At 34.0% G+C, this 24,406-nt stretch overlaps 1 protein-coding gene across 1 annotated transcript in view; it reads right to left on the bottom strand.

The window, feature by feature from the left end:
• LOC126881943 (GILT-like protein 1) overlaps nucleotides 1–24,406 on the bottom strand; it is a 166,865-nt gene that overhangs the window by 27,133 nt on the left and 115,326 nt on the right. The window contains exon 2 of the mRNA XM_050646680.1: nucleotides 22,135–22,275. Coding sequence (XP_050502637.1) covers nucleotides 22,135–22,275 — 141 coding nt within the window. The remainder of the gene's footprint in view (nucleotides 1–22,134; nucleotides 22,276–24,406) is intronic.

The raw sequence follows: 24,406 nt of genomic DNA, 5'->3' as shown, positions 1-24,406 counted from the left end.
AGCGGGGGCTTAAGAGACACCTGGCCACAAGGGATGAGGAAAGGGTGGATGAAAGCACCCAGGACCAGAACTCAGACAGCGTATAGGTGTGTTAGAGAGATAAGAACCATCTAATTCGAAGTTTCTTTAAATAAATATGGGAAGGGCGAGGGCCGCTCACGACGTTGCAGAGGTACTCACACGAAGGGAATGTTATCACATTTAGTCTCTCGACAAAGAATCATTAAAGATAAGACATCTAACGTGACCATATACGTGATGAACCGAGGAGTTGGCATCACCAGACACTCTGTTAAGAATCGGTATGTTGAAGTACAAGTTTGATACCTGATGGTGTACAATTGCTATGTTTCACCAAATGTCCCGCTTTGAGTATATGAAGAGTATATTGACTCGATTATCCAAGAGGCTGGGACGAAGAGTGTACCTGTCTCCGGTTACCGATGGTAAAACCCATCGTCTATTTGTTGACTTCAAAGCCGCGTACGACAATGCTAAGAGAACAGTACTATACCAATTAATACATGAGTTTGTTATACCAGAATAACTAGAATGACCAACTCCGACCAACTAGAATGACAATGTCTGACTTAAAAGAGTGCGTAAGTATAGAGAAATATAATTCTAGAACTTTTAAAATAAAGGATAGACAAGGGAATGCGCTGGTAACCTGAATGTGAACGATCGTCCATGGAACCAAAAAGTTCAAGATGGGAGAGGGAAATACCTATGATAATGGATCCATGCACTTACGTTCGTAGGTAATAGTAAATACTTTCCGGACATCTCGCTGGTTTCAACGTTATTTCTAAACAGGGTCGTAAGCTGGACTGTTTTAAAAGAAGAATCACTCAGCTTACATAAATATGTGAGTTTTGAACTAGCGAGCAAAAGGAAGAGACGGAAAGATGAAGATATCGATCTAAAGAGATTTTTAAATGAGTCAGTCTTTGTGGGTGCTTTTAGCTTGATTGGTCTGAGATGCGAGGATGTGAGTGAGTTGATCGAGGATCTGAGTGGGGCACCGGAGTTGGCTTGTGTTAGATCACGTGGGTGGTATGAAAGAAAATAACCATACTGGTAGAATGAGGGGCTTGAATATCAGAGAACGAATTGTATGAGAGTAAGAATGGAGTGGAAGAGGTTATTGGAGGTTGGAGGTTAGTGGAAGGTTCAAGCAAGAAAAAGAGAATCAATGAATTAAAGCGAATGCAGAACCAGTACAGAAATGAGATTACATGATTGAAGAGAGAAAAGAGGAGTAACCTGCTTCAGGATCTCAAAAGAGATATCTGGAGACAGTGTTTCAAGATGGTGTGTATCTAACAGAAGGGGAAAAGACACGCTATCCCCTGCCCGAGGAGAAGAGACTGTTTAATACGGGAGCTCTTTCCTGAAGTGGAGAACAGACGTTTAAGTGTTACTTGTTTCATAGAGGCGGTACCCTTTACTGAGTTGGAACTCGGTGAGGCCGTTGGATGGATAAAGATCCGAAAGGTACCTGGCATAGACGGAGTCATACCGGAGAAGCTAAGGCTCGCCGCACAACTGAACCAAAAGAGGTCAGAAAACCTGGGTGCCATTTTCGAGCTATGTGTGTTGGCCTTTGATTACCTGATACGAGCTGAATTTTGTTGTACCCACTGGCTTCATTATGATGTAGGATTCTAGGGTGCAAAAATCCTGTATGTACGATTTAGCTATGGCGCGCAGAAAACTGCACTCATTAGGTCAATTGTGGGATGTAACACTATTGTAATATAATATAAACATATGACATTGATACCTACGAAAGGCTCCTGAATCGTAAAATAGCCGCGCGACTCATCTAAGCTATTTATTATAACAGAAACCGTGGATACGAAAGGCGCCCGAATCTTAAAAATAGTCTTCGAGGGCGCCGCGCGTCCTCGGAGCAGATATTAATACCAACAAAAGGTCTTCGAGGGCGCCGCGCGTTGCATCTAAGCTTTTTATTATAATAGAAACAGCGGAAATTGATACCCACGAAAGGCGCTCAAATCGTAGAAATAGTCTTCGAGGGCGCCGTGCGTTGCATCCAAGCAATTTATTATAATGGAAACAGTGGATGTTGATACCTACGAAAGGCGCCCGAATCGTAAAAATTGTCTTCGAGGGCGCGCGCGTCCTCGGAGCAGATATTGATACCCACAAAGGCGTCCGAATCGTAAAAATGGTCTTCGAGGGCGCTGCGCGTTCTCGGAGCGGATATTGATATCCACGAAAGGCGCCCGAATAGCCTACGTTATTTGATTATCTGATATCTGGTATTTTGTTGTACCCACTGGCTTCATTATGTAGGTTTCTGGTGCCAAACGGCGAAATCACAAGCAAGTAGAAACATTTTTTAGTGGAATGGTAACTGTATCATATTTGTGTAACAGTTCAAAAAAAAATTTTTTTCAGCGTTTAATTTTTTGAATGGATAGATAGTAACCAAGGCAAAAGGCGCACCGGCCCAATGGCCGGTGGGCCGGCGGGCCAGTCCGGGCCTGAGCCAAGCGATTTGCAAAATTCGGCCGCTTGCAAAATCACCGATTTAAAAAATAATTTTTAATAATTAAATGTAATTATATTTTGTTTAATTTTTATTTTAAGACAACATAAGTCTTTCTTTAGCCAATGACTGTAAAATAATTTCTTAATTGTTATAAATAAAGACACTACGATTTAAGAAAAAAAAATTATCTCGGCTTCGGTTAGTTGTAGAAAATTTTTATTTTTTTATAAATCTTCGTTTCGTCTTCACCAACAATAATCTGTAAGTTAGAAACTCATAGGATGTACAGGGCCGCTTCAGCTCTAAATGTTTTTAACGAAATTTGCCCCCTTATTTTCAAACCCAAAAATTATCTCGGCTTCAGTTGGTCGTAGAAATTTTTTATTATTTTATAAATCTTCGCTTCATCTTCAGCAACAATAATCTGTAAGTTAAAAACTCATAGGATGTACAGGGCCGCTTCAGCTCTAAATGATTTTAACGAAATTTGCCCCTTTATTTTCAAACCCAAAAATTAGAGGTTTAAAAATGTTTTACGCATTTATTTACATCAGAATATTAAAATATAACTCTTTAGAAGGAGATTGGATGTTTCACTAACTCTCTATGATTTTTTTTTTCAAAAAGTTATAACCTTCGACATTTGACCTCTTGGGATAAACAATTTATAATATCTAAGCAACAAATTCGTTAATCTGGCTTTACAATTTTTTTTTATGTTTGGAATTGAAAGATCTTCATTTTAAAGCTTTAAAAAATAAAAAAAAATTATTCGTACAATAAATAATGCAATTGTAAAAAACGGCCATTTTGGACCTTTCGCAGGCTGTTTTGCAATAACCAATTAACGAAATTAAACTTACCATAGCTCAAAGTGTAGGTTTTTTAATTTACTACAACTTTCTATTAAAAAGTTTTTTTCTAAAATCAATATCCTAAGCTGCAAAATTAAAAATCATTAAAAATTGCAAATTTAACAAATGAAAATCGCAATAGAAAAAAAAGCGCACCATATTTTTGGTTACATTTTAGTAGAAGTTATTCCTGGCATCGTCTTTTACAACACCTGATAGGTTTCAAAAATTCCTGAATTATATCACGTTTTTTCACCAACAGCCTGGGGTATAACCATTTTCAGTTTCGTTGCAACACGAAAATACAGCCGCATCATTGACGTTTATTTCGCGAAATATTCGCTTTTTTTTTGTAAAATTTTGTGACTCACCCATTTCCGTACGCCCTCCTGAAATCGTTAGATTTTTTAAATATACACACTTTTGCATGTACTTACTTACCCTATCTTTATCTGACAATTTCGAGTTTTTCTAAGGAAAATTTTTTTTTCGGCTCCCCTTAACGAACTCCCCTGTATTAAGAGATAATATAATATGGTAGAGGTACATTTACAGCGTACAAGGTTTCTCCCCATGTGATAATCTGACGCGCTCGAGTAACTGCAAAAATCCCCGCTTGGGCTCCCCTACCATGATAGTTTTATATATTTTAAACTTTACTTCCGTATGGATGTCTTTGATTCCAGCGACAGAGAGAAGTATGCCTTGTTAGCAAGCATTTATCCGATTCCGTATATCAGTGACTTTCAAAGCATGGCACAGAGAATATCAATATGTATTATAGCAACAAATATAATATATGCGTCTGTATTCGTTGGTAATTGGTATTAAGTTTGTTTTTCTTCTTCTACTTGTAGTTCTATCTCCTATCGGAGGTTGGCTAGCATCACAGCTATCCGTACCTTATTAGCGGCTGCTCTGAAAAGATCTACTGAGCTGCAACTATACCACTCTCCTTGGTTTCTCAGCCAGGAATTTCTTCTTTTACCTATGGATCTTTTACCCTTAATTTTACCTTGTATTATGAGCCTTAATATCTCATATTTCGCACCTCTGGTAATGTGGCCTAAATATTCCAGCTTTCTTATTTTGATGTTCTTTATCACCTCGCAATCCTTTTGTAGCCTTCTTAACATTTCTGCCTTTGTAACTCGTTGAATCCATAGTATTTTCAAAATCCGTCTATAGCACCACATCTCAAATGCTTACAACCTCTTTATATTGTCTACTTTTAGTGTCCAGCTTTCCATTCCATACAACAAAGTTGAGAACACGTAGCATATTTAGGCTATTATCCTCAGCTCCACAGAGGAAGGTCTCGATTAACAAACATTTTTTTTTATTTTTATAAATGCTTGTCTTGCAATTTCAAAGATGAGATTTGTTTTTATTAAATAGAAATAAATCAAAATTTGATTTATTATTTTCTGATACATTATATTGTTTAACGAGGATAAAAATAATTAGTATTTTTTATTCTTTTTTCTGTAAAAGTAGGTAAAGGTATTAACTAACTGTATGCAGATTGTACGTTCATTGTGGTTAAAATATTAATTCTCACAAAGCAGCGAATTATGTGTAACCCGTAGTGCCGTTAGATAAATATAAACGGTAAACTGTTTCCTTTATATTCATAAAACGTCTAATTTTCCCACAGATAAATGAAATATGAAACAAAACTCCTGGTCAAAAAATCTGGGAACTAGCATTTTGTATGTCTTTTTTTTTAAATTGTGTCAGTGTATGTCAGTGTTTTAATTGCGAGGTAGTAAACATTAATAATAAAAAACGTTCATTCATATCTATAAGAGCGGTTCTTTTATAGTTATTTATGATATAAGTGTTAAAAGTACACGTTTAAGGCACGCATGTGAAAGTTTGAAGAATGAGCGATAGCGAGTTCTGCAATTCACATGAGTGCCTTAAAAATGTACTTTTTAACACGCATATCATACAATATTTTTTCTACAAACGTAATTACAGGACAATAACTACAAAAACTTTTACTTGAACTTGACTGACATTCCATTTTTATATTTTTTTGACATTACATCAAAATTGCCTATACGGTGAATAATAACTGGCAGTGCCTTAAAAATATTTTAAAGCACTAGTGCCTTAAAGTAGCATTTTTAACGCTCGTATGGAGTGCTAAAAATTGCATTTTTAACACGGTTGTAGAAAAATGTATTTAAATGGTCGCTTCATTATAGAATTAAAATTTTGACATTTGGCAAAAAATCAAACTTTATCTTGTTTTCAGCAACAGATTTTTTGCATTTTCTATTGCATTTTCGATTGAAGTTTCAAGTTTATTCTGATACTCTCAGCTATATTATTCATTAGTGTTTTCAAATCGTTTTAGTATGACTCCCGAAAATAATGCAAACGTTATGGCACTACATGAAAATAGTCGCAGTATTTACCTATACGTCTTGCAAATCATTTGAGGATTGTCAAAAGTACAGTCCATAATGCTCTAGGAAGTATCGTCAGACGATATGTCTGAACGTCTGGAAATATCCTCAGATCAACGTGGTGAACGTTTTTAATAAAATATTTCCGCATTAAGGAACCGCTCTTCAACGTCAAATGTTCTCACTAGTCGTTTGTTAGAAGCTCTAGAAACTCATACTTTTACACGAACTATAAGAAGAGTCCTGAATGAAAGTAGTTTATGTTCTTATAATGTAAGACTAAGCCAGTAGCATGCCTAGTGATGTAAGAAGAGAATATTCTCAATAGAATATTCTCGGCCAGAAAATTCTCAGGGAGAATATTCTCGGACAGAAAATTATTTTCGAGAATTTTCTATATTGTTTTTGCCAATTCACCTCGTATATTTTTTGCATCCCAAACATTATTATTCTTGAAGCTCGAACACCATGAAATGCTTTTTCGCTTTCACGCGAATTTAGATCAAATCCCGAAAATCTAAGTAGCCGGGGCTTGGGAATCCCATGAACCACTAGCTAGGGTGTTTACAGTCTCAGTATTTATTGTTTTGGTGCTATATTAACGTGCAAATATTTAGAATGGATCGAAAGCATAATTTACTTAAAACACCTAAAACGCTCACTATACTACTCGCAAAGTCGATCGAAGTTCAGCGAGTACGAGAGTGTAGACATGTTGTTCATGTGACTTTGCTGCGCCTCGGCCTACTTGCATTTTGTGGCGGTTTTTGAGACCAAGTCAAAGGAACCGAAGTCCTTATCGCTCGGCGTGAATATGTTCCTCACGAAGTAGAACGAGTGTGTAGTGACGGGTACTTCGGACTTCGGTGAACTTTCCCGAAGTAACTTCGCGAGAGTGTGGTGCTCGCTTTAAAAGGAATATATGGACTTACTGTAAAATTTACAGTGTACAAGGTAAAACAAGTACTTTTGAAAATTTTATGATAGGCAATACTTGAAAAATGCAACAAGAATGACAAAACATTTAGTAAAATGTGTTAAATGTCCAGTGGGAGCGAGACAATTACTTAAAAAGGATCAACAGAAACATTCATCAACTGCTTTTCAGCCAACACAGTTGTTAGATTCGTCCAATGACGGTAAACATGCCTTCATCCAGTGCATCGACTGAAAGAAGTTTCAGTACTTATGGTTTTATCCACTCCTCTAAAAGAAACCGGCTTACTGGCGAACTTACGGTGATAAGGTAACTTTTATTGCTCACAATTTAAAATTGTTAGACGTAGACCAATCCATGACTGAGCTGGCGACTAGTGAAAAAAAAATCCCACAACTTCTCATCAGTACATTGAAATGCAGAATGTAGATGAGCAGGATGAGCTAATGATAGAAATAGATTCTGAATCTGAGGCCTCATCTTTTTCTGATTAGCTCACCACATCCAGTATTTGCTGTTAAGAAAATTTCATTTTTTTTGTCAAATAAATTTTTTTTCTGTTTTTTTTTGTATTTTCTTATACAGTGCGTCCATAAAGTAATGCATAAATTCACCATTTTGTAAACCGGTGACTTAGGTCGATTTTTGTTTTTAAATTAAAATTTTTTGGTCGTAATCGATGATTTTTTTAAATGAGAATAGGGATCATGTGATAGCTCATTTGAAAGGGTATTCAATTCTCTATTCAGTAATATAAACATTGTCATAATTATTTATAAAGGGTGGCCATTTTTTAATTAAATTAATTGACACAAAAATATGAATGAAGTATGTAATTTATTTAATTTTATGTACATTTTACTGCTGTCAGAAAACAGAAAAAAAAATTATTTGAAAAATTAACATTGATTTTGGCTTAAACGAAGTGTTCGAACTGCTTTAGAGGCATGTGGGTAGCAGCTTTAACATTGAATTTAAGCGAAAAACAATATTTATTTGTCAAATAATTTTTTTTCTTGTTTTCTGACAGCAGTAAAACGTATTTTGAACGAAATAAATTACATACATTCTTCTTTTTGTCTCGATTATTTTAATTAAAAATTTTTTTGTACACCCTGTATAAATAATTATGTTAAGGTTTATATTACTAAATAGAGAATTGAATGTCCTTTCAAATGAGCTTTCACATGACCCCTATTCTCATTAAAAAAAATCATCGATTACGTCATCACGCCCAGATGGATGACGTCACTAGTATGATATATATGCCAAAAAATTGTAATTTAAAAATAAAAATCGACCTGTTTCTGGATTTTTCATTGAAGTCGCCGGTTTACAAAATAATGAATTTATGCGTTACTTTATGGACGCACTGTATATAAAGATCGCTGTTGTTTCGTCTCATAATTTTGTATATAATTCAATGATTTTTAATATTCTATTTCATCTTTAACAATATCCATAAGCGCGTCATAAGGTTCATTCTCAGAAAATTCTCCATATCGAGAATATTCTCGAGAATATTCTCGGGAATATTCTCCGATTTTGCATTCTCGAGAATTTTCCAACATTAAGCATGCCCTAAATTAACAGCAGCTCATCGAGCTAACAGTCACATCAATCACATATTATTCAGATTGTTAATAATCTAACTCACTCGTTTGTTATTTATGAAAAAAACAGCAAATACAAAGTATGTGATTGATGTTATCGTTCATGGGTATTCTTTCATTTTTCCGACTGTACTTATTTATGCAGGATACTGCGCGTCCACATACTGTGCGATTTGTCATGGACTAAATACTGCTGGATTTCCCGTTTTGGATGGTCCTGACATGAATTCATTAGAACATTTATGGGACATCTTAGTGAAAAAGATTAAAAAGAGGCAACTATTGCCAGAAATGATTGAAGATCTGAAAAAGCATTGAATGAAGCATATACCGCAAGAACAGATTCAGCAAATTACTGAAGTATGCCAAGGCGTATTGAAATCCTCTGCTGTGTATGGGAGGCAATACACGATACTTAACCTAAAAAACAACCAACTGGGGGCAATTAAAACTTTATTTTTTCTTTTGTTCAATGTTAATTTTTTGCGTTACTTATTACTTTCCTTTGGCTTAATTATTTTTTCCTATTACATATTACTTTTTAGTATTTAAAATAACCGATTTCTATTATTAATGTTTACTTCCTAGTCTTTAAATCACTTATTAACACCTACCAGGTTTTTTTGACCAGGGGGCATTTATTTAAAGAATACGAAGAAAGAAGAAACGACAATTGATAAAAGTCTAAGGAAATGAAAGAAAAATAAAGGGAACCAAGTAAACATTGGATATTTTTAGAATAATATCGGTCTCCTAAGTTAGGAACCACACAAAATAATTTTAGAAAATTAACAACGCTGAAAATAGACAACTAAAAAGAACAATAACCAATACATGTCACACAAATAATAAATTCTTCGATGGTCTGTGGGTTTTAAGTGGAAAGCTGCTGTGGATATTCCTTCGAGTTATTCTAAATATTTTTTTTTATTTTTTCCATAGTTTCTTATACTTTCCTGTGTACATTCGACATTGAGTTCATTATGTAATGACACATAATATGTCGAGTCTTGTGCCCTTCATCCCTCTTAGATTTTCATTTCTACTGGGAATATTTGCACGAATACGACAACCAATGGGACTAAGAGTTGAATCTTGTATCTCTTTGTAGCTTTTGTGCTTCCTGTTTTGTGGCTTATTGTATTAGATAGTTCTTGAGAATGTAATAAATGAAGAAAAAAGAGAACAACAATTATTTGTCACAAATTAAACGAAAAATTGTGGCATACCATTCTTAAATTCATAAATTCTTAATTTTATGGCAAAAACGGGCAATAACTGCTTAAAAGCCATCATTGTTCATTTGCATATATCAACCAGATTCAGAGCAAAAAATAAATCGTCAATTCGTAAGAAAAATGTCAACACCCCGTATCATGGAAAACGAAGCATTTGCGGACATACTGCGGTCCTTTGTCATGTTAAACAAGTGTCCCCAAACAATTGGGGATTAACACAATTTCATAACAAAAATAATTTGGGAGCTAATGGGCAAGTCCCATGGCTTACTTCAGTTAAACCATCCTTTTTTTTAGTTATACATGCACAATGTACTATTACTTATGTTTTTAAAATTCTATAAAATAACTTAAGCATAATTTGTATAGAACCTGCATACGTCATGTCTACGGAATTCATGATAAACAAATTGATTGAACGTCCGTATCAATTCAATTATGTTATGATTCACAGCAGAACAATTAAATGTAACTATTGTTGATTATTCTACTTGAATTTAAATAAACAAATTATATGCTAGTTTGCGAGTCATTCCATTCCTTTCATCGAAATCATAACAGTACAAGCCCAATCGCAAGTCTGTTGGCCCACTTATGGAATTTGCGATTACACACATCATAATCTACACAAATCATAATCTACATGATTTTATAAATTTCTATTATGGTATTTTTATTTGTTTTCAACAATAAGAAAAAAATCGCTAAATCGTGGCTTTTCATTCGCTTACTTGCTTACATCAACATAGGTTGGTTTTTTCATAATTACCTTAAAACCAGAGGTAGCTATGGAAAAATGACATTAGAACAATTGTTAATTAATGTCAAATGCATTTTGTGATATTGTAAAGCTTATTACCGTTTGTTAGTAAAATTTGTCGAGGTTTAACCTGATATTGGAAGTATGCAATAATAAGGAGGACACACTTTACAATAATAGTCCATGTGGTGAGACCGCTCCCGTCTGAAAAACATTTCTAATTCGGTTTCTCTGCGGATTTATATTAAAAAATGTCCCCTTTAAACAAATCTGAAGGGTGCTGGCCGGAATTTTTGGGCAGAAATTGTTTAAACAATTTTTTTAAACAAATACATAAGATCACCTTTGATTGCTCCAAAAAATATATTTTTATGTTTTTTGGGTCATTCTAAACAAGAAAGGTATCTTGTGATTTTTCTCAAAAATTGACAGTTTTCGAGTTATAGGCGATTTAAAATCTAAAAAATGCGAAAATACGCATTTTCGAGGCTTAAAAACTCATATTTAAATTAGTATTTTTAAGGGTGCCAATAACTTGGATTAAAGTTTAAACATTAGTTTTCAAGATTCCGAAGAGCGATCAGGTCTAACTTCAATTTAGACCGTAGTTTTTTAAGTGTTAATTATGCGTGTCCATCCGGTTTTTGCCGGTGCGGCGCGCACTATTTTCAAAAATCTCCTATTTTCCTCCGCAAAATATTTTTTCTAGATTCTTTGGGGTATTCTAAATAAAATAAGTTTCTTGACATTTTTCTCAAAAGTTAATAGTTTTAAAGTTATAAGCTATCTAAAATCCGAAAAATGACAAAAAACACATTTTCGCATTTTAAATCGGTTATAACTTTAAAACTAGTAACTTTTGAGAAAAATGTCAAGAAACTTATTTTATTTAGAATGTCCCAAAGAATCTAGAAAAAATATTTTTCGGAGGAAAATAGGAGATTTTTGAAAATAGTGCGCGCCGCACCGGCAAAAAACCGGATGGACACGCATAATTAACAATTAAAATACTAAGATCTAAATTGAAGTTAGACCCGATCACTCTTCGGAATCTTGAAAAGGAATGTTTAAACTTTAATCCAAGTTATCGGCACCCTTGAAAATACTAATTTAAATACGAGCTTTTAAGCCTCGAAAATGCGTACTTTCGCATTTTTTAGATTTTAAATCGCCTATAACTCAAAAACTGTCAATTTTTGAGAAAAATCACAAGATACCTTTCTTGTTTAGAATGACCCAAAAAACCTAAAAATATATTTTTGGAGCAATAAAAGGTGATCTTATGTATTTGTTTCAAAAAATTATTTAAACAAGTTCTGCCCAAAAATTCCGTCCGGCACCCTTCAGATTTGTTTAAAGGTGACATTTTTGAATATGAATCCGCAGAGAAACCGAATTAGAAATGTTTTTCAAACGAGAGAGGTCTCACCACATGGACTAAAACACAAACATTATTACAGATCAACTTCAAGTAATAGCATATTTATGCAAATGATCTAGTCAAAAATTAGATAAGGAAGCGAAGAGAATAGGGCTAGAGATAAACTCGCACAAAACAAAATACATACATGACAATAGGGAAGGACGACACAACAACTCAGAATTATCTAATAACACAGAACCATAAATTTGAAACTGCACCATTAGTCACTTCGGAATAACAAAAGAGAAACCGGAAAAAAAAGAATATAAGAAAAAATTCTGAAAGGCAAAAAAACATATGGAATCAATAGAAAATTGCTGAGAAACTCGGCTAAGTACCTAAGTGAATAGAGGTGACTTTATAAGACCTTAATAAGACCTGATGTTACATATGGGATAGGGACAACGACGATTAACAAAAAAGAGGACGATAGCTTTCTGAAATTTGGAAAGAAAAAGAATGAGAACGATACTGGGCCACAATGAAACAATAAAGGGGGAAATAAAAATGAAACCAAATGCCGAATTTGAAAAAGAATTAAAGGGAGAAAATAAAGTTAAATACATAAAATCTTTTCGCTTGGTATGGATAGGACATATTAGAGACGCTTACACTCAGATATGTTGAGAAGGATAACTAACTGGACTGGACATCACTATAGCCCAGGTGTAGAGGAACACCTAGAAGAAGATGGCTGGATGATGTAGAAGAAGACATAAGAGCAATGAACGTTAAAGACTGGATAGATAAGGAGGGGAAGAAACGGAAAAGAGCCACGACAGCAGCAAAGGCACACATCAAGCTATAAATGACAGAGGAGTAATTCACCTCGACAAAGAATAGGATTTTGAACGCCATGGCGTTAGCTAGAATCCCTAGGAATTGTAATACACTGTATCTGTATAGTGTAAGAAATATAGTCAGAAGATACTAAATTACAGGTTAGGTTGTCACAGAAAATAGAAATGTAGGAAAAAGTAAAATAGCCGAAGGTGATCGAAGACCATTAAGACGCATTATAGTGAAAAATCGCCGTGAAACTAATTTAGACCAGGGCGCATCTGTAAAAATATTAGTACATTTGGACGTTGAGAGGTGACTCAAATTTTTTTGCAGAAATTGCTTGAAAGTAACTCAAATAATAATATTTGAGTTATCCTCCCTCTCAAAAAGGTCCGTAACATTGTTTAAATAATCAAAATGTCAAAATATGAAGGAAAAATTCGAATTTTTTCTTCGTTTTTTGATTATAACTTTAAAAGTGTTCATTTCCGAGAAAAGTTGTACTGACATAAAAATTACGTAATTAAATTTCCTACAATATAGAATTTGTTAAAAATTTAAAAAATAGTCATCCTTGCTGCAAAATAGCAATAATTGCGAAAAAACCATACAAAAACAAGTATTCGCATTTTACGTTTTTCAACCATTTATGCTACACTTAGGACCTTCATATTTCACCCAGAAAAACATTATGATACAGTAAAACAATACTCTAAATTTCATTAAGATAAGTTCAATAGATTTTGCAAAATAAATTTTGCAATCCAGCTTTCTCCAAAAAAAATTCATTTTTTCAAAATGTTACAGGACTAAAAATAAAGCATATAGCAAGTTAAAAAGTTTTTTTTGCGTATAGAAGTGTACTGTACCTTTCATTTGAAATTTACAAAATTAAAATCGAATAACTACCACGGCGTCAGGAATTTTTTTAAATAAACATTAATTATTGGTGCTACGGACACAGGTGCTATTGGTGCTAAGGACAGCGGATAGTTTGCTCTGATTGGTCATTCCAATTACCTTTGATAATGATTGATACATTTTAATTTTTATTACATTTCGATATAAATAAATAAATTTTATTGCAAAATAAAAACACATACTCTATCCTTTGAAATAACACTTTTTTTAGCAAAAACTTTCTTTGTTCATATATTTTAACTTAGAGAATAAAAGTTAATTATTTTTTAACATATGCAATTGTTTAAACAATATTTTACAAACAATAATAAAATAAGTTTGTTTTTTGTAGAATTAAAATATTAAAATACAAGAAAATACAGAGTAAGAAAATAATATATTAGATAAAGATTGGAAGAAATTTTGGTGGAAATCAACTTGTGTGAATCGAACACCGCTGTCCTGCGCGTAGCACCAAACATTAATGTTTATTTAAAAAATTTCCTGACGCCGTGTTAATTAATCGATTTTATTTTTGCAAATTGCAAATGAAAGATACAGTACACTTCTATAAGCAAAAAAAGTTCAACTTGCTATCTGCTTTATTTTCAGTCCTGCAACATTTAAAAAATGAATTTTTTTTGCGAAAGCTGGATTGCAAAATGTATTTTGCAAAATCTGTGAAACCGATCGTAATCAAATTTACAGTGTTGTTTTACCATATCATAAAGTTTTTCTGGGTAAAATATGAAGGTCCTAAGTGTAGCATAAATGGTTAAAAAACGTAAAATGCGAATACTTGTTTTTGTATGGGTTTTTTTGCAATTATTGCTATTTTGCAACAAGGGTGACTATTTTTTTAAATTTTAACCAATTCTGTATTGTAGAAAATTTAATTATGCAACTTTTCTGTCAGTACAACTTTTCTCAGAAATGAATAGTTTTGAAAGTTATAATCAAAAAACCAATAAAAAAATCGGATTTTTCCTTCATATTTTGACATTTTGATTATTTAAACAATGTTCCGGACCATTTTGAGTGGGAGGATAACTCAAATATTATTATTTGAGTTATTTTCAAGAAATTTCTGCAAAAAAATTTGAGTCACCTCTCAACGTCCATCTCAAAACAGATGCGCCCTGGACTAATTATAGTTAAAGGTTTTTTAAAATGATGTTGGAAGATACGTTTCTAGATCAAGAAGTCACGATAAGTACCAGGTACGAATAAAACGAATTGTTTTTGAAAAGTTTAATTTTGGTTCTTCTTCTTCTTTAAGTACCGTGCCCAAATTTTAGGCGTAGGTAGCTTCCATGACAATTTGTCGATATCGTTCTCTCTCTTGCGCGGCATGTAATAGTGGATCTGCTGATAGGCCAGTCCATTGACGAAGGTTTCGGAGCCATGAATATTTCTTCCTACCAATTCCTCTTTTTCCGTCGATCTTTCCGTTTCCGTTGAGTATTAACTGCAGCATCCTGTATCTGCTATCTCTTATTATATGCTCGAGATATTCAAGTTTTCTCTGCTTCATTAAATCACCTTCGCCTTGACCTACTCTGTTTAAGACTTCTCTGTTTGAAATGCGTTGAACCCAAGATATTCTGAGCATTCTACGATATGACCACATCTCGAAGGCTTCTACTTTGTTCATCGTGTTAACCTTCATGATCCAGGTTTCACATCCATATAGTAATACACACTGGCGAAGCGTCTATGTAACCACTGTTACTATTGGTAACAGTTAAAAATCTTACAAATAAATATTTTGTGACTACTGTGAAATAATTCCATTTTATTTTTTTTCAATTGAAATATGAGAGCATAATTTCAATAGAAATATACTAAATATCATTTTAGTAGGTAATTCACTAAAAAGCCAACTAGACGCACGAAAATATTGGCGAATTTATGCGACTCGGTGGCAGGTTAATGTTACAAATTTTAAATGTGGATACAAATGAAGGTCCATCGGCTATCGATCGGACGGTCGGAAACGGCTCGTGTATGAAAATTTTGAAAGGCGAAGACGTAAGCGCGCTGTGGATATTAGTAGGCACGTTACCACTTTTTGGAATGGTTACAATGGTTACTTACCTATTACAGTGTGCGTGCAATTAAACATGGATGAGTGTCATTGACGACTTTTTTTGAAATTTTTGACACTATGATTTTCCAACTTAAAAATAGGTCTTCTAATTTAAAGCAAAAAACTTTCAGATAGGGCCTTTCATCAATTTGTACAGCTATATGGACAAAAATTTGACACAGTAAAGTTAAAAAACAGAATTGGCAGTTCTTTATAATGATCCAGATTATATTTAAAAAAATGTACAAGAATTGTATTAATATTTAACGTCTTCAGAACTTGATAATGCATTACAGGAACCCTTTAAATGGGCAAACCTATTTTTAATAATTCCGGCTACAAGTGCATCCGTTGAAAGAAGTTTTTCAGCAATGAAACGGATTAAAATATGCCAAAGAAATACCCAATTGTGAGATCGAATGTCGTCATTTTCTTTAATTTTCATTGAGTAACGCTTTTTAAATGGATTAATGACAGAAGCCTCTTTCTACAATTCTGTTATTAACATATTTCCAGATAAAATAAACAAAAACTTATATCAGTGGCGAATCTAGACATTTCCCTTGAAAGGGGAAATTTGCCTTAGGGGGGGGGACTTCTAATGCAACACCAACCAAAAAACATAATAAAGATAAACCAAAACAACGTAAAAGACATAAATAATAACTTATATGCAAATGCATTAGGTTCTCTTAATTTTCCTAACTTATAGCGTGTTTATTGGGTTGAATTTGTCTGTCCGTGGTTTAAGTTTCATGTCAGCTAATATATTTTTATGTTACTTATATTTGCGAGGTTCTTTTAAACAAGATTTTCTACATCTGGGTTTGGCAACACTTTGGAAAAAGTCACGCGTTGCCACTGGTAATACAAGATACACATAGCATTTTAGGAACTTGATTCTTAGTTGTAAATTCAGCTGAGAGTTCCTCATAATAGATCTAAGTTTCATAAATGCTCCTCTTGCAATTTCTATACGAGTTTTAATTTCTTCATCCGGATTTAGTGTCTCGTTTATCCAACATCCAAGAAAATAAGTGTATTACTCTAAGTACACATGACAGAGATTATAAATTTGAGAAGGTAACTGAATTTGAGTACCTTGGAGTAACAATTACAAATAGAGGAGATGAAGAGAGAGATAGATAAACGGTTGTTGAAAGGTAGCAAAGCAGTAGGTTCATTAAATGCACTGTTGAAGACAAAAACGTGCCCAGGACAGCCAAGATTCGAGCGTATGAAACAATAGTGAGACCAACAGTGTTGTATGCATGTGAACCTTGGACAATGACCCAGAAAGAAGAAAACAAGCCACATATTTGGGAGAGAAAAATATTGAGAAACATTTTTGATGCTATAAAGGAGACTAACGGGGAATGGTGCAGAAGATCAAACCAGGAGCTCATCACAAAAAATCAAGGCGCAGAGATTTAGATCTTTGGGACATGTTTTCCGAATGCCACAAGAAAGAAACGTCCTAAGAGTTTTATCAGCAGGAGAACAAGGAAAGAAAAGAAGAGGGAGACCAGAAGGAAACATGGGTACAATAGACTGGAGAGGACAAGTACAGGACCGAAAAAAATGGAAGAAATTATTCAAGACCATCAAAGCCAATGGCCTCTAAGGCCTGTAGTGCTGTTATATACAGAGTTGGGATAAAGTATGGAACCAAGCAAATATCTTTGAAACGAAAAGAACAATATTTATGAAACTTTGCATGCAAGTACAGTGACGCAAAAGGCATCTGATGCCATATTTTCTGTTACTACTCCACTTCCGGTTTCATCGGAAATACCCTTAATTTATTTACTTTAAATGGGACACCCTTTATATTTTTGCAGATTTTAAAAGAACTTGTTAGGCCGCACCTACATTGGATCCGATTTTCTCCGATCAGATCAGATCCGACGTCGGCCGACGTCGGAATAGAAAATAAACCCATAGTATTAAATGGGGGTGCCTACATTGGATCCGTTTTTCTCCGATCCGATCAGATCAGATCAGATCCGACGTCGGCCGACGTCGGAATAAAAAATAAACCCATAGTATTAAATGGGAGTGCCTACATTGGATCCGTTTTTCTCCGATCCGATCAGATCAGATCAGATCCGATATCGGCCGACGTCGGGAGTAGCTTCTCCTATTCTCATCGAGAAGTGTTTGGTTTCATTCCGATTGGTTGCAAGTTGAGTTGCAATTTTAGTTGCAAGTTGGTTGCAAGTTGGTTGCAAACTGGTTGCAAACGGGTTGCAAACGGGTTGCAAACTGGTTGCAAACTGGTTGCAAACTGGTTGCAAACTGGTTTCAAACTGGTTGCAAACTGGTTGCAAGTTGGGGGTTGCAAGCTAACATGTTTAAATATATTCAATTCATCATCTCCTTAACACATCTTCATCGGAACTCATTGTCGGTGGTCGGTGGTCGGAAGATTACTGAACCAATGTAGGCACCCTCGCCGGAAAACCGGTCTGATCGGATCTGATCTGATCGGAGAAAGACGGATCCAGTGTAGGCACCGCCTGTCGGATCGGATCGGATCTGATCTGATCTGATCTGATCGGAGAAAATCGGATCCAATGTAGGTGTGCACTTATTTTTAATTCATACATACCAAGTTTGGAAGAAAAAACTATTAAAACAAGAAATAAATCTCTTTACAGTTAAAAAATAGGTTAATTTATTTACGTTAGACCAATGATATTAAAAATAAAAAAAATAATTTCAAATGTTGAAAATGTTTGCTGTTTACCTCCTGACAACGTGCAAGCCTATAAATAAATTCGTGAGTCATTTTTTGCAAGATTTCTCCACGTATTAGTTCACATTCATCAATTATTATTCTTTGTCTCAAATCCTGCAAGCATGTTGGTCGCCTAATATAACGTAAACACGTAATTTTATATACTTAACCCAAAGAAAAAAATCTAACGGGTTGAATCCTCTACGTCCAATCCATGGATTTGGAAAATTCACTTCCAAAAAATGAAAATTCACCATAACCTATTATCATTAATATTTCAATACCTACGATCTTTTCCACTTAAATGAACCATTTTTAATACAACTTATTTCTGTCAATTAGTTCAGTAACAGTTTTACCTACTATACTAAATTCAAATAAGTCATGCAGTGCATGTAAACAACAATTTTAGTCTACAGTATAGTTGCTACTCGTTTATTTCCTATTACGTTGTATTAATACAAAAAATTATCTACAGACACTTTTAACAAATTTTCTCTACCAAATTTGGTATGTATGAATTAAAAATAATAAGTTCTTTTAAAATCCGCAAAAATATATAGGGTGTGCCATTTAAATTAAATAAGTTAGGGGTATTTCCGGTGAAACCGGAAGTGAAATAGTAACAAAAAATATGGCAACAGATGCCTTTTGCGTCACTAGTTTCAATAGTTCATAAATAAAAAAGTTTCATAAGTATTGTTCTTTTCGATTCAGGTTTCAAAGATATTTGCTTAGTTCCATACTTTATCCCAACCCAGTATAATGTTCTCTTTAGTCCCCATTTTATCGCAGTACAAGAGATTAATCTCCATTATGTCCATAAGAAATTACATCAAAGAGTTAACAGTAACCTATTGATTTCTACTGGTACAATTAGCTAATCCTCGCTTTCTGACAATACTGTTTTTTGCGGGCAATAAACTTATTATTCATCTTACGGATTTGTGTGGGATGTAGGTAAGGATGACTGTAAATTGCATAATTAGATGAGGTGTCATCATGTAAAGTTAATATTCATCTTGTAGTATATTTAGTAATTCCAGTCTCATTACAAGCAATTTTATTTTAACACTGACCAGTTTTACCAAAAATTACTTGGGGTTCTAAAACTCTTGACGTGTGGCTATTTGAGTTAAATGTTACGTTTATATGGGATTAGCCATAGTTAGGTTGTAATGACAATTACATCTTTTATCTAAAATACTTCTTCTTCTTTTTCTTTTATATAGGCAGTACGGCCTGTTTTTCTTCAACGGTGCCTTTCATTCTGTCCCTAAATTGACATTCCATCTTTTCCTTGGGCGTCCTATACTTCTGCCTAACGGTTGCTTGTCCCTGGCTATTCTTACTATTCTTGATTCAGGCGCGTATCCAAGGGGGGTCAATGGGGTCATTTGCCCCCTCCTTGAGACTTCGCCTGGTGTCGCCTTTTTTTAAGAAAGAGATAATTACGACTGAAAATAAATAGTGAGTTTTGTGTCCTGTTATAACGGAATGAAACATAAAACAGAATTCCTTCTCCAAAGTACGTGTTCTCGGTCTTACTGTATGGTGTCGAGTCTTGGACTGTGAATAAAATCGATCTACTAATCTAAATCACCTTGAGGCTTTCGAAATGTGGTTCTATAGAAGAATTTTAAAAGTATCTTGGGTGAAGAAGATTCGAAACTCCATAATACTAGAACGTCTCAGCAAGATTACTGAGATTATAGAAGGCATCAAGAAGAGAAAAGTGGAGTATTTTGGACATGTAATGAGAAGTTTCAAATATAGGTTGCTACAAAATATTATCCAAGTGGAAATAGAAGGCAAACGCAGTCCAGGACGAAAAAGCACTTCGTGGTTGATTTAGGGTGGCAGTGAATAAAATTAAGATAGCTCTGATAGTAACCAACGTTCTGAAACGGTACATGAAGAAAAATAAAGTTACAGCCCATACCGAAAAAGAATCCTGCATACACGAGTGACGAGAAAATTTTTATTTCATTGCCCCCTCCTTGCAAGGTTGCTGGATCCGCCGTTGCTTGATTTAGACATCCTGCTTATGTGTTGATGCCACTCTTCTTTTCTGTTCTTTACCAGGTATTTATATTGTCTATCCCACATATGCGTCTGATTTCCTCACTTCTTACCCTGCTCTGTAGTCCTTTTCTAGCAATCCTTCAAGATCTTCATTTCGTTGGTCTCCAGATGTCTTTGTGTTTTGCTTCTATCTGGTCTTGTTTCGACCGTGCAAGTCATAACTGGCCTAATAACTGACATATATTCGGGCACTTGTTTCCAATCTTAGGTGTTTGTTTTTCCAAATTGTGTCGTTTAGGTATCCTGCCGTTCTACTGACTTTAATTATTTGGTCTTTTACCTCTTCTTCGATATTGTTTTTGACTGATAGATTAATTCCCAGGTATTTGAAAGTCATTACTTGTTGTATAATTTGATTGCCTAACTCCAATTTGCATCTTGACTATTACTTCAGCTTTTTGTTTTTTGGGCTGATATTTTCATATTCACTTCTTTTGCATTAATGCTGAATTCGTGCAGTAATCTTTGTAGGTCGTCTTCGCACTCTGCTACTAATACGGTATCATCAGCGTAACAGAGTATTTTTATCTCTCTATCGCTCATTTTGAACCCTCTTTTTTTCTTCACTTGTTTTATTATTGCATCCAACATTATGTTAAACAGTAGAGGGCTTAGTGAATCTCCTTGCCTGATTCCTGTGTTTGCTTCTACGGGTTCTGTTATTATTCCATTGACTTTCATATTATCTATTTTATTTCTTACATATTATGTTTTCTGTCAGTTTCATGATATCCAGCGGTAAATTTTTGTCATATAGTAGGTGTATCACATATTTTAATTGTATTCTATCAAACGCTTTCTCTAGGTCTATGAAACAGAAAAAGGCTGGATTGATAGATTCTAATGATAATATAATCGTTACATGATAGCACGCAGGTATCTTCCTGTGAATTTATATTGTGGTGATTTCTCGTGTTTTCGGTTTTAGTGGCATTTTTTCATTTTCTGCATAGAATTTTTTTAAGCAGTCATGTATCCTTTTCTATGTGTTTTGGCTTTATTAATTAATGGTAGTTAAACATCATATTTTTGTAAATTATTAATACATGGTAAACTAATATGTTCTACTTTCTACGAGCACTCAAACAAATATTAATTTTATATCTATCTGTATAAGCATTTTTACAGCTGTCACCGCCTTTTGTTCTGTCATTCTCCATCTCTAAGGTCTCGTCTTTCCATGGCCTCGTCCACTTCCTTACGCTCCGCTCAAATCGTCAGATTTTTGAAATATACACTGTTCTGCATGTACCCCCACCCTCTCCGTGGGGGTCGTGTTTGGTATCATTTGATAGATTTTTGAAAAATATAGAAGACGTATTTTTTAGTTTTTCGATCTGACGTTTATTTCGCGAAATATTCGCTTTTTTTTGTGAAATTTTTGTGACACCATTTCCTTACGCCCCGCCCAAATCGTCAGATTTTTGAAATATACACTGTTCTGCATGTACTTTACTTACCTTATCTTAATCTGACGATTTCGAGTTTTTCTAAAGATAGATTTTCTTTTCGGACTGTATTAAGAGCCAATATATGGTAGGGGTACATTTACAGGGTACAAGGTTTCTCCCCATGTGATTTTCTGACGCGCTCGAAGTAACTACAAAAATCTCCGCTTGAGCTCCCCTATCATAAGTATATTTTGTTAAAATGTCAAGGTACCAACGTATCAAAATACCGGAATGAAAAAAAATAGTAAGGAAAAGGATGTACATATTATGCAAGTGAAAACTATTTTTAAAAGTTAAATATTTATAAAACATTAAGTACTTACTGTTGATTTTCCATATGGCACGAGAGTTAAATTGACGAAGTCGGAAATGTTGTTTTGCGGCTGAAGTGATGGATATAATTGTTGAGTGAAGAATTTCTTTGAATCTGGACACAGTGATTCGTAATAAACAGATACGTTCACCTAAAAAAAAATTAAATATTAATGAACAGTTTTGATTAATTTCTTACAATAAATTCTTATAGTGATTAATTTTTGATGATTTTAACTTCCAATCGTATAGTAAGATATTTGATCACGTGTTTAATTCTGTCCAATCAGATTAAAATTATACTGTTTCTGTTTAAATTGTTTCTGTTTAATGGCAACCAGTTTCCTAGTTTTGACAACTGTCACATTTAAGAAAATATCCATAATATACGTATTAAAAAATAATCTTACGAACATCACACGACAGTAAGAATAAATAAGAAAATAATGCTTCATTTTTACTCAAATTTGTTGTCATTGGGCAATAGCCACTCGAGCCCTGCGGGCTCTCGTGTCTATTGCCAGACAACAAATTTTCGAAAAACTGTGGCATTACTTTCAATTTATTCTCACTCTCTTGTGCTATTATACCTGATAATTTTGTTTATTTCATAGGAATAATTATGTTTTCCAAATAAATTTTTCAATCTTTTGACCCCCTTTAAAATGAAAAGGGTAGAATCGAAGAAAAATGGGGTATACGGTGTTTCTAAATAAGTGCGACATGCTATAACGAGTAATTCAACATGAAAAAAATAATGACAGTTTGCTCTATGTACATGTGTCTACGGATGGGGTGCCCAAGAGGAAAAACTTTTTTATTTTCATTTTTAGCGAAAAATGTCATTCTTGAGAAAAAGTTTTGCTTCTTTTAAAACTCCATAAAACGAAATAAAATTCAAGTTTTTCAAATCCTGCTTAATTTTGTAGCAAATTTTATATAAATCACTATAAATGTTTCAACTAAGTTTGAAATCTTTTTTTTTTTATTTTATTTTATAATGGCTTTGGCTTAGCCAATTATTCGAAATCTTAAGAATAATCTAGTGTCGCCAAGCCACAATGTCAACTCCGATAAAAATTTGCGAATTGTCATTTTTTTTCGGCAATGTTAAGCAATCAATACAGAATTGAAAATTATCTTGTGATAAATTTCATTATTAAAATTATTAGATTAATGATTATTTAATTATTAAATAATTGGATGTTTCAAGGAGAACGACAAAGTCTGGCTTCATAATCCAAAGAAGCGAAAGGGTTGTTCTCCCAAGCAGTGCCGGTTTAACCTAACTTCGGGCCCTGGGCGCTGGAGGTTTAGGGGCCCCCTTCATTGCTACTCGTTGTCAGTTTTTCAACAAGAAAACACATGCACTAACTATAAAAGTTTATTGTAAAATCCATAAAATATTTGTTTAAACAAGCAAGAAGAATAGGAAACGTAAAAAATAATCAAAAAATACATTTAAAAACATAAATCAAAAATAGAAAGTTCCACAAAAAAACACATGACAAGCAAAAAAACATATTCTAAAAAATACATAAAGACAAAAATTAGATCACTTTTTTTCTTGACTTGGCATTCGTAAACTGCCATATAATATTATCACAATTCAGTTTCTCCAGTTCTTCATTCTCTATATACAATAGTGATAATGCATCTAGGTTTTCTTGACCCAAATTTGACCTTAAATATGTTTTTATTCTTTTTGAAGCCGAAAAAGACCGCTCGCCTGACACATTAGAAATTGGTATCGTCAAATTTTGCAGTAAAGTTAAAATATTGGGAAAAGTTGCTTTTACATCCTGGAAGAAACTAATTTTTCATAAATTGTATGATGTTTATTCAAATTTTGGCATAACTATAACGTTACAAAATGGGTAATTTCGTTATGCAGGTTCTCTTTAGTTTCATCAACATCGTTTTTAGGTTTCTCGCATAAAGTATTAATTGACGTCCTGACTTCTTCTTTATCTCTAGATTAAAAAAATATCTAAAAGCTGATGTTACATCCTTGTAGCATTCAATGACTCTAGACTCCAGATTTTCTGCGACAGCGATTTTTTTGTCGCTGCGACCACAAATCGCAAGTGGAGTGCTAGCTTTAGAGGCCACTGTATAATGCCAAATTGCAATCTTTGTAATCGCGTTACTTTTGAATGCTTGAAAGAGTGTGTATAGTATTTTTACTACAAAAACGATATTATGCAGGTCAAAATTTTTGACGTAAGAGAACTGTCAAAACATTAGAATGTGACTTTTCATTCTAAGTCACATTCTAATGTT

This window comes from Diabrotica virgifera, chromosome 3, assembly GCF_917563875.1.
Source record: "Diabrotica virgifera virgifera chromosome 3, PGI_DIABVI_V3a".
Lineage (NCBI taxonomy): Eukaryota > Metazoa > Arthropoda > Insecta > Coleoptera > Chrysomelidae > Diabrotica > Diabrotica virgifera.
Note: the sequence above shows the minus strand (reverse complement) of the source record. Positions and strands in the feature narration are given on the sequence as shown.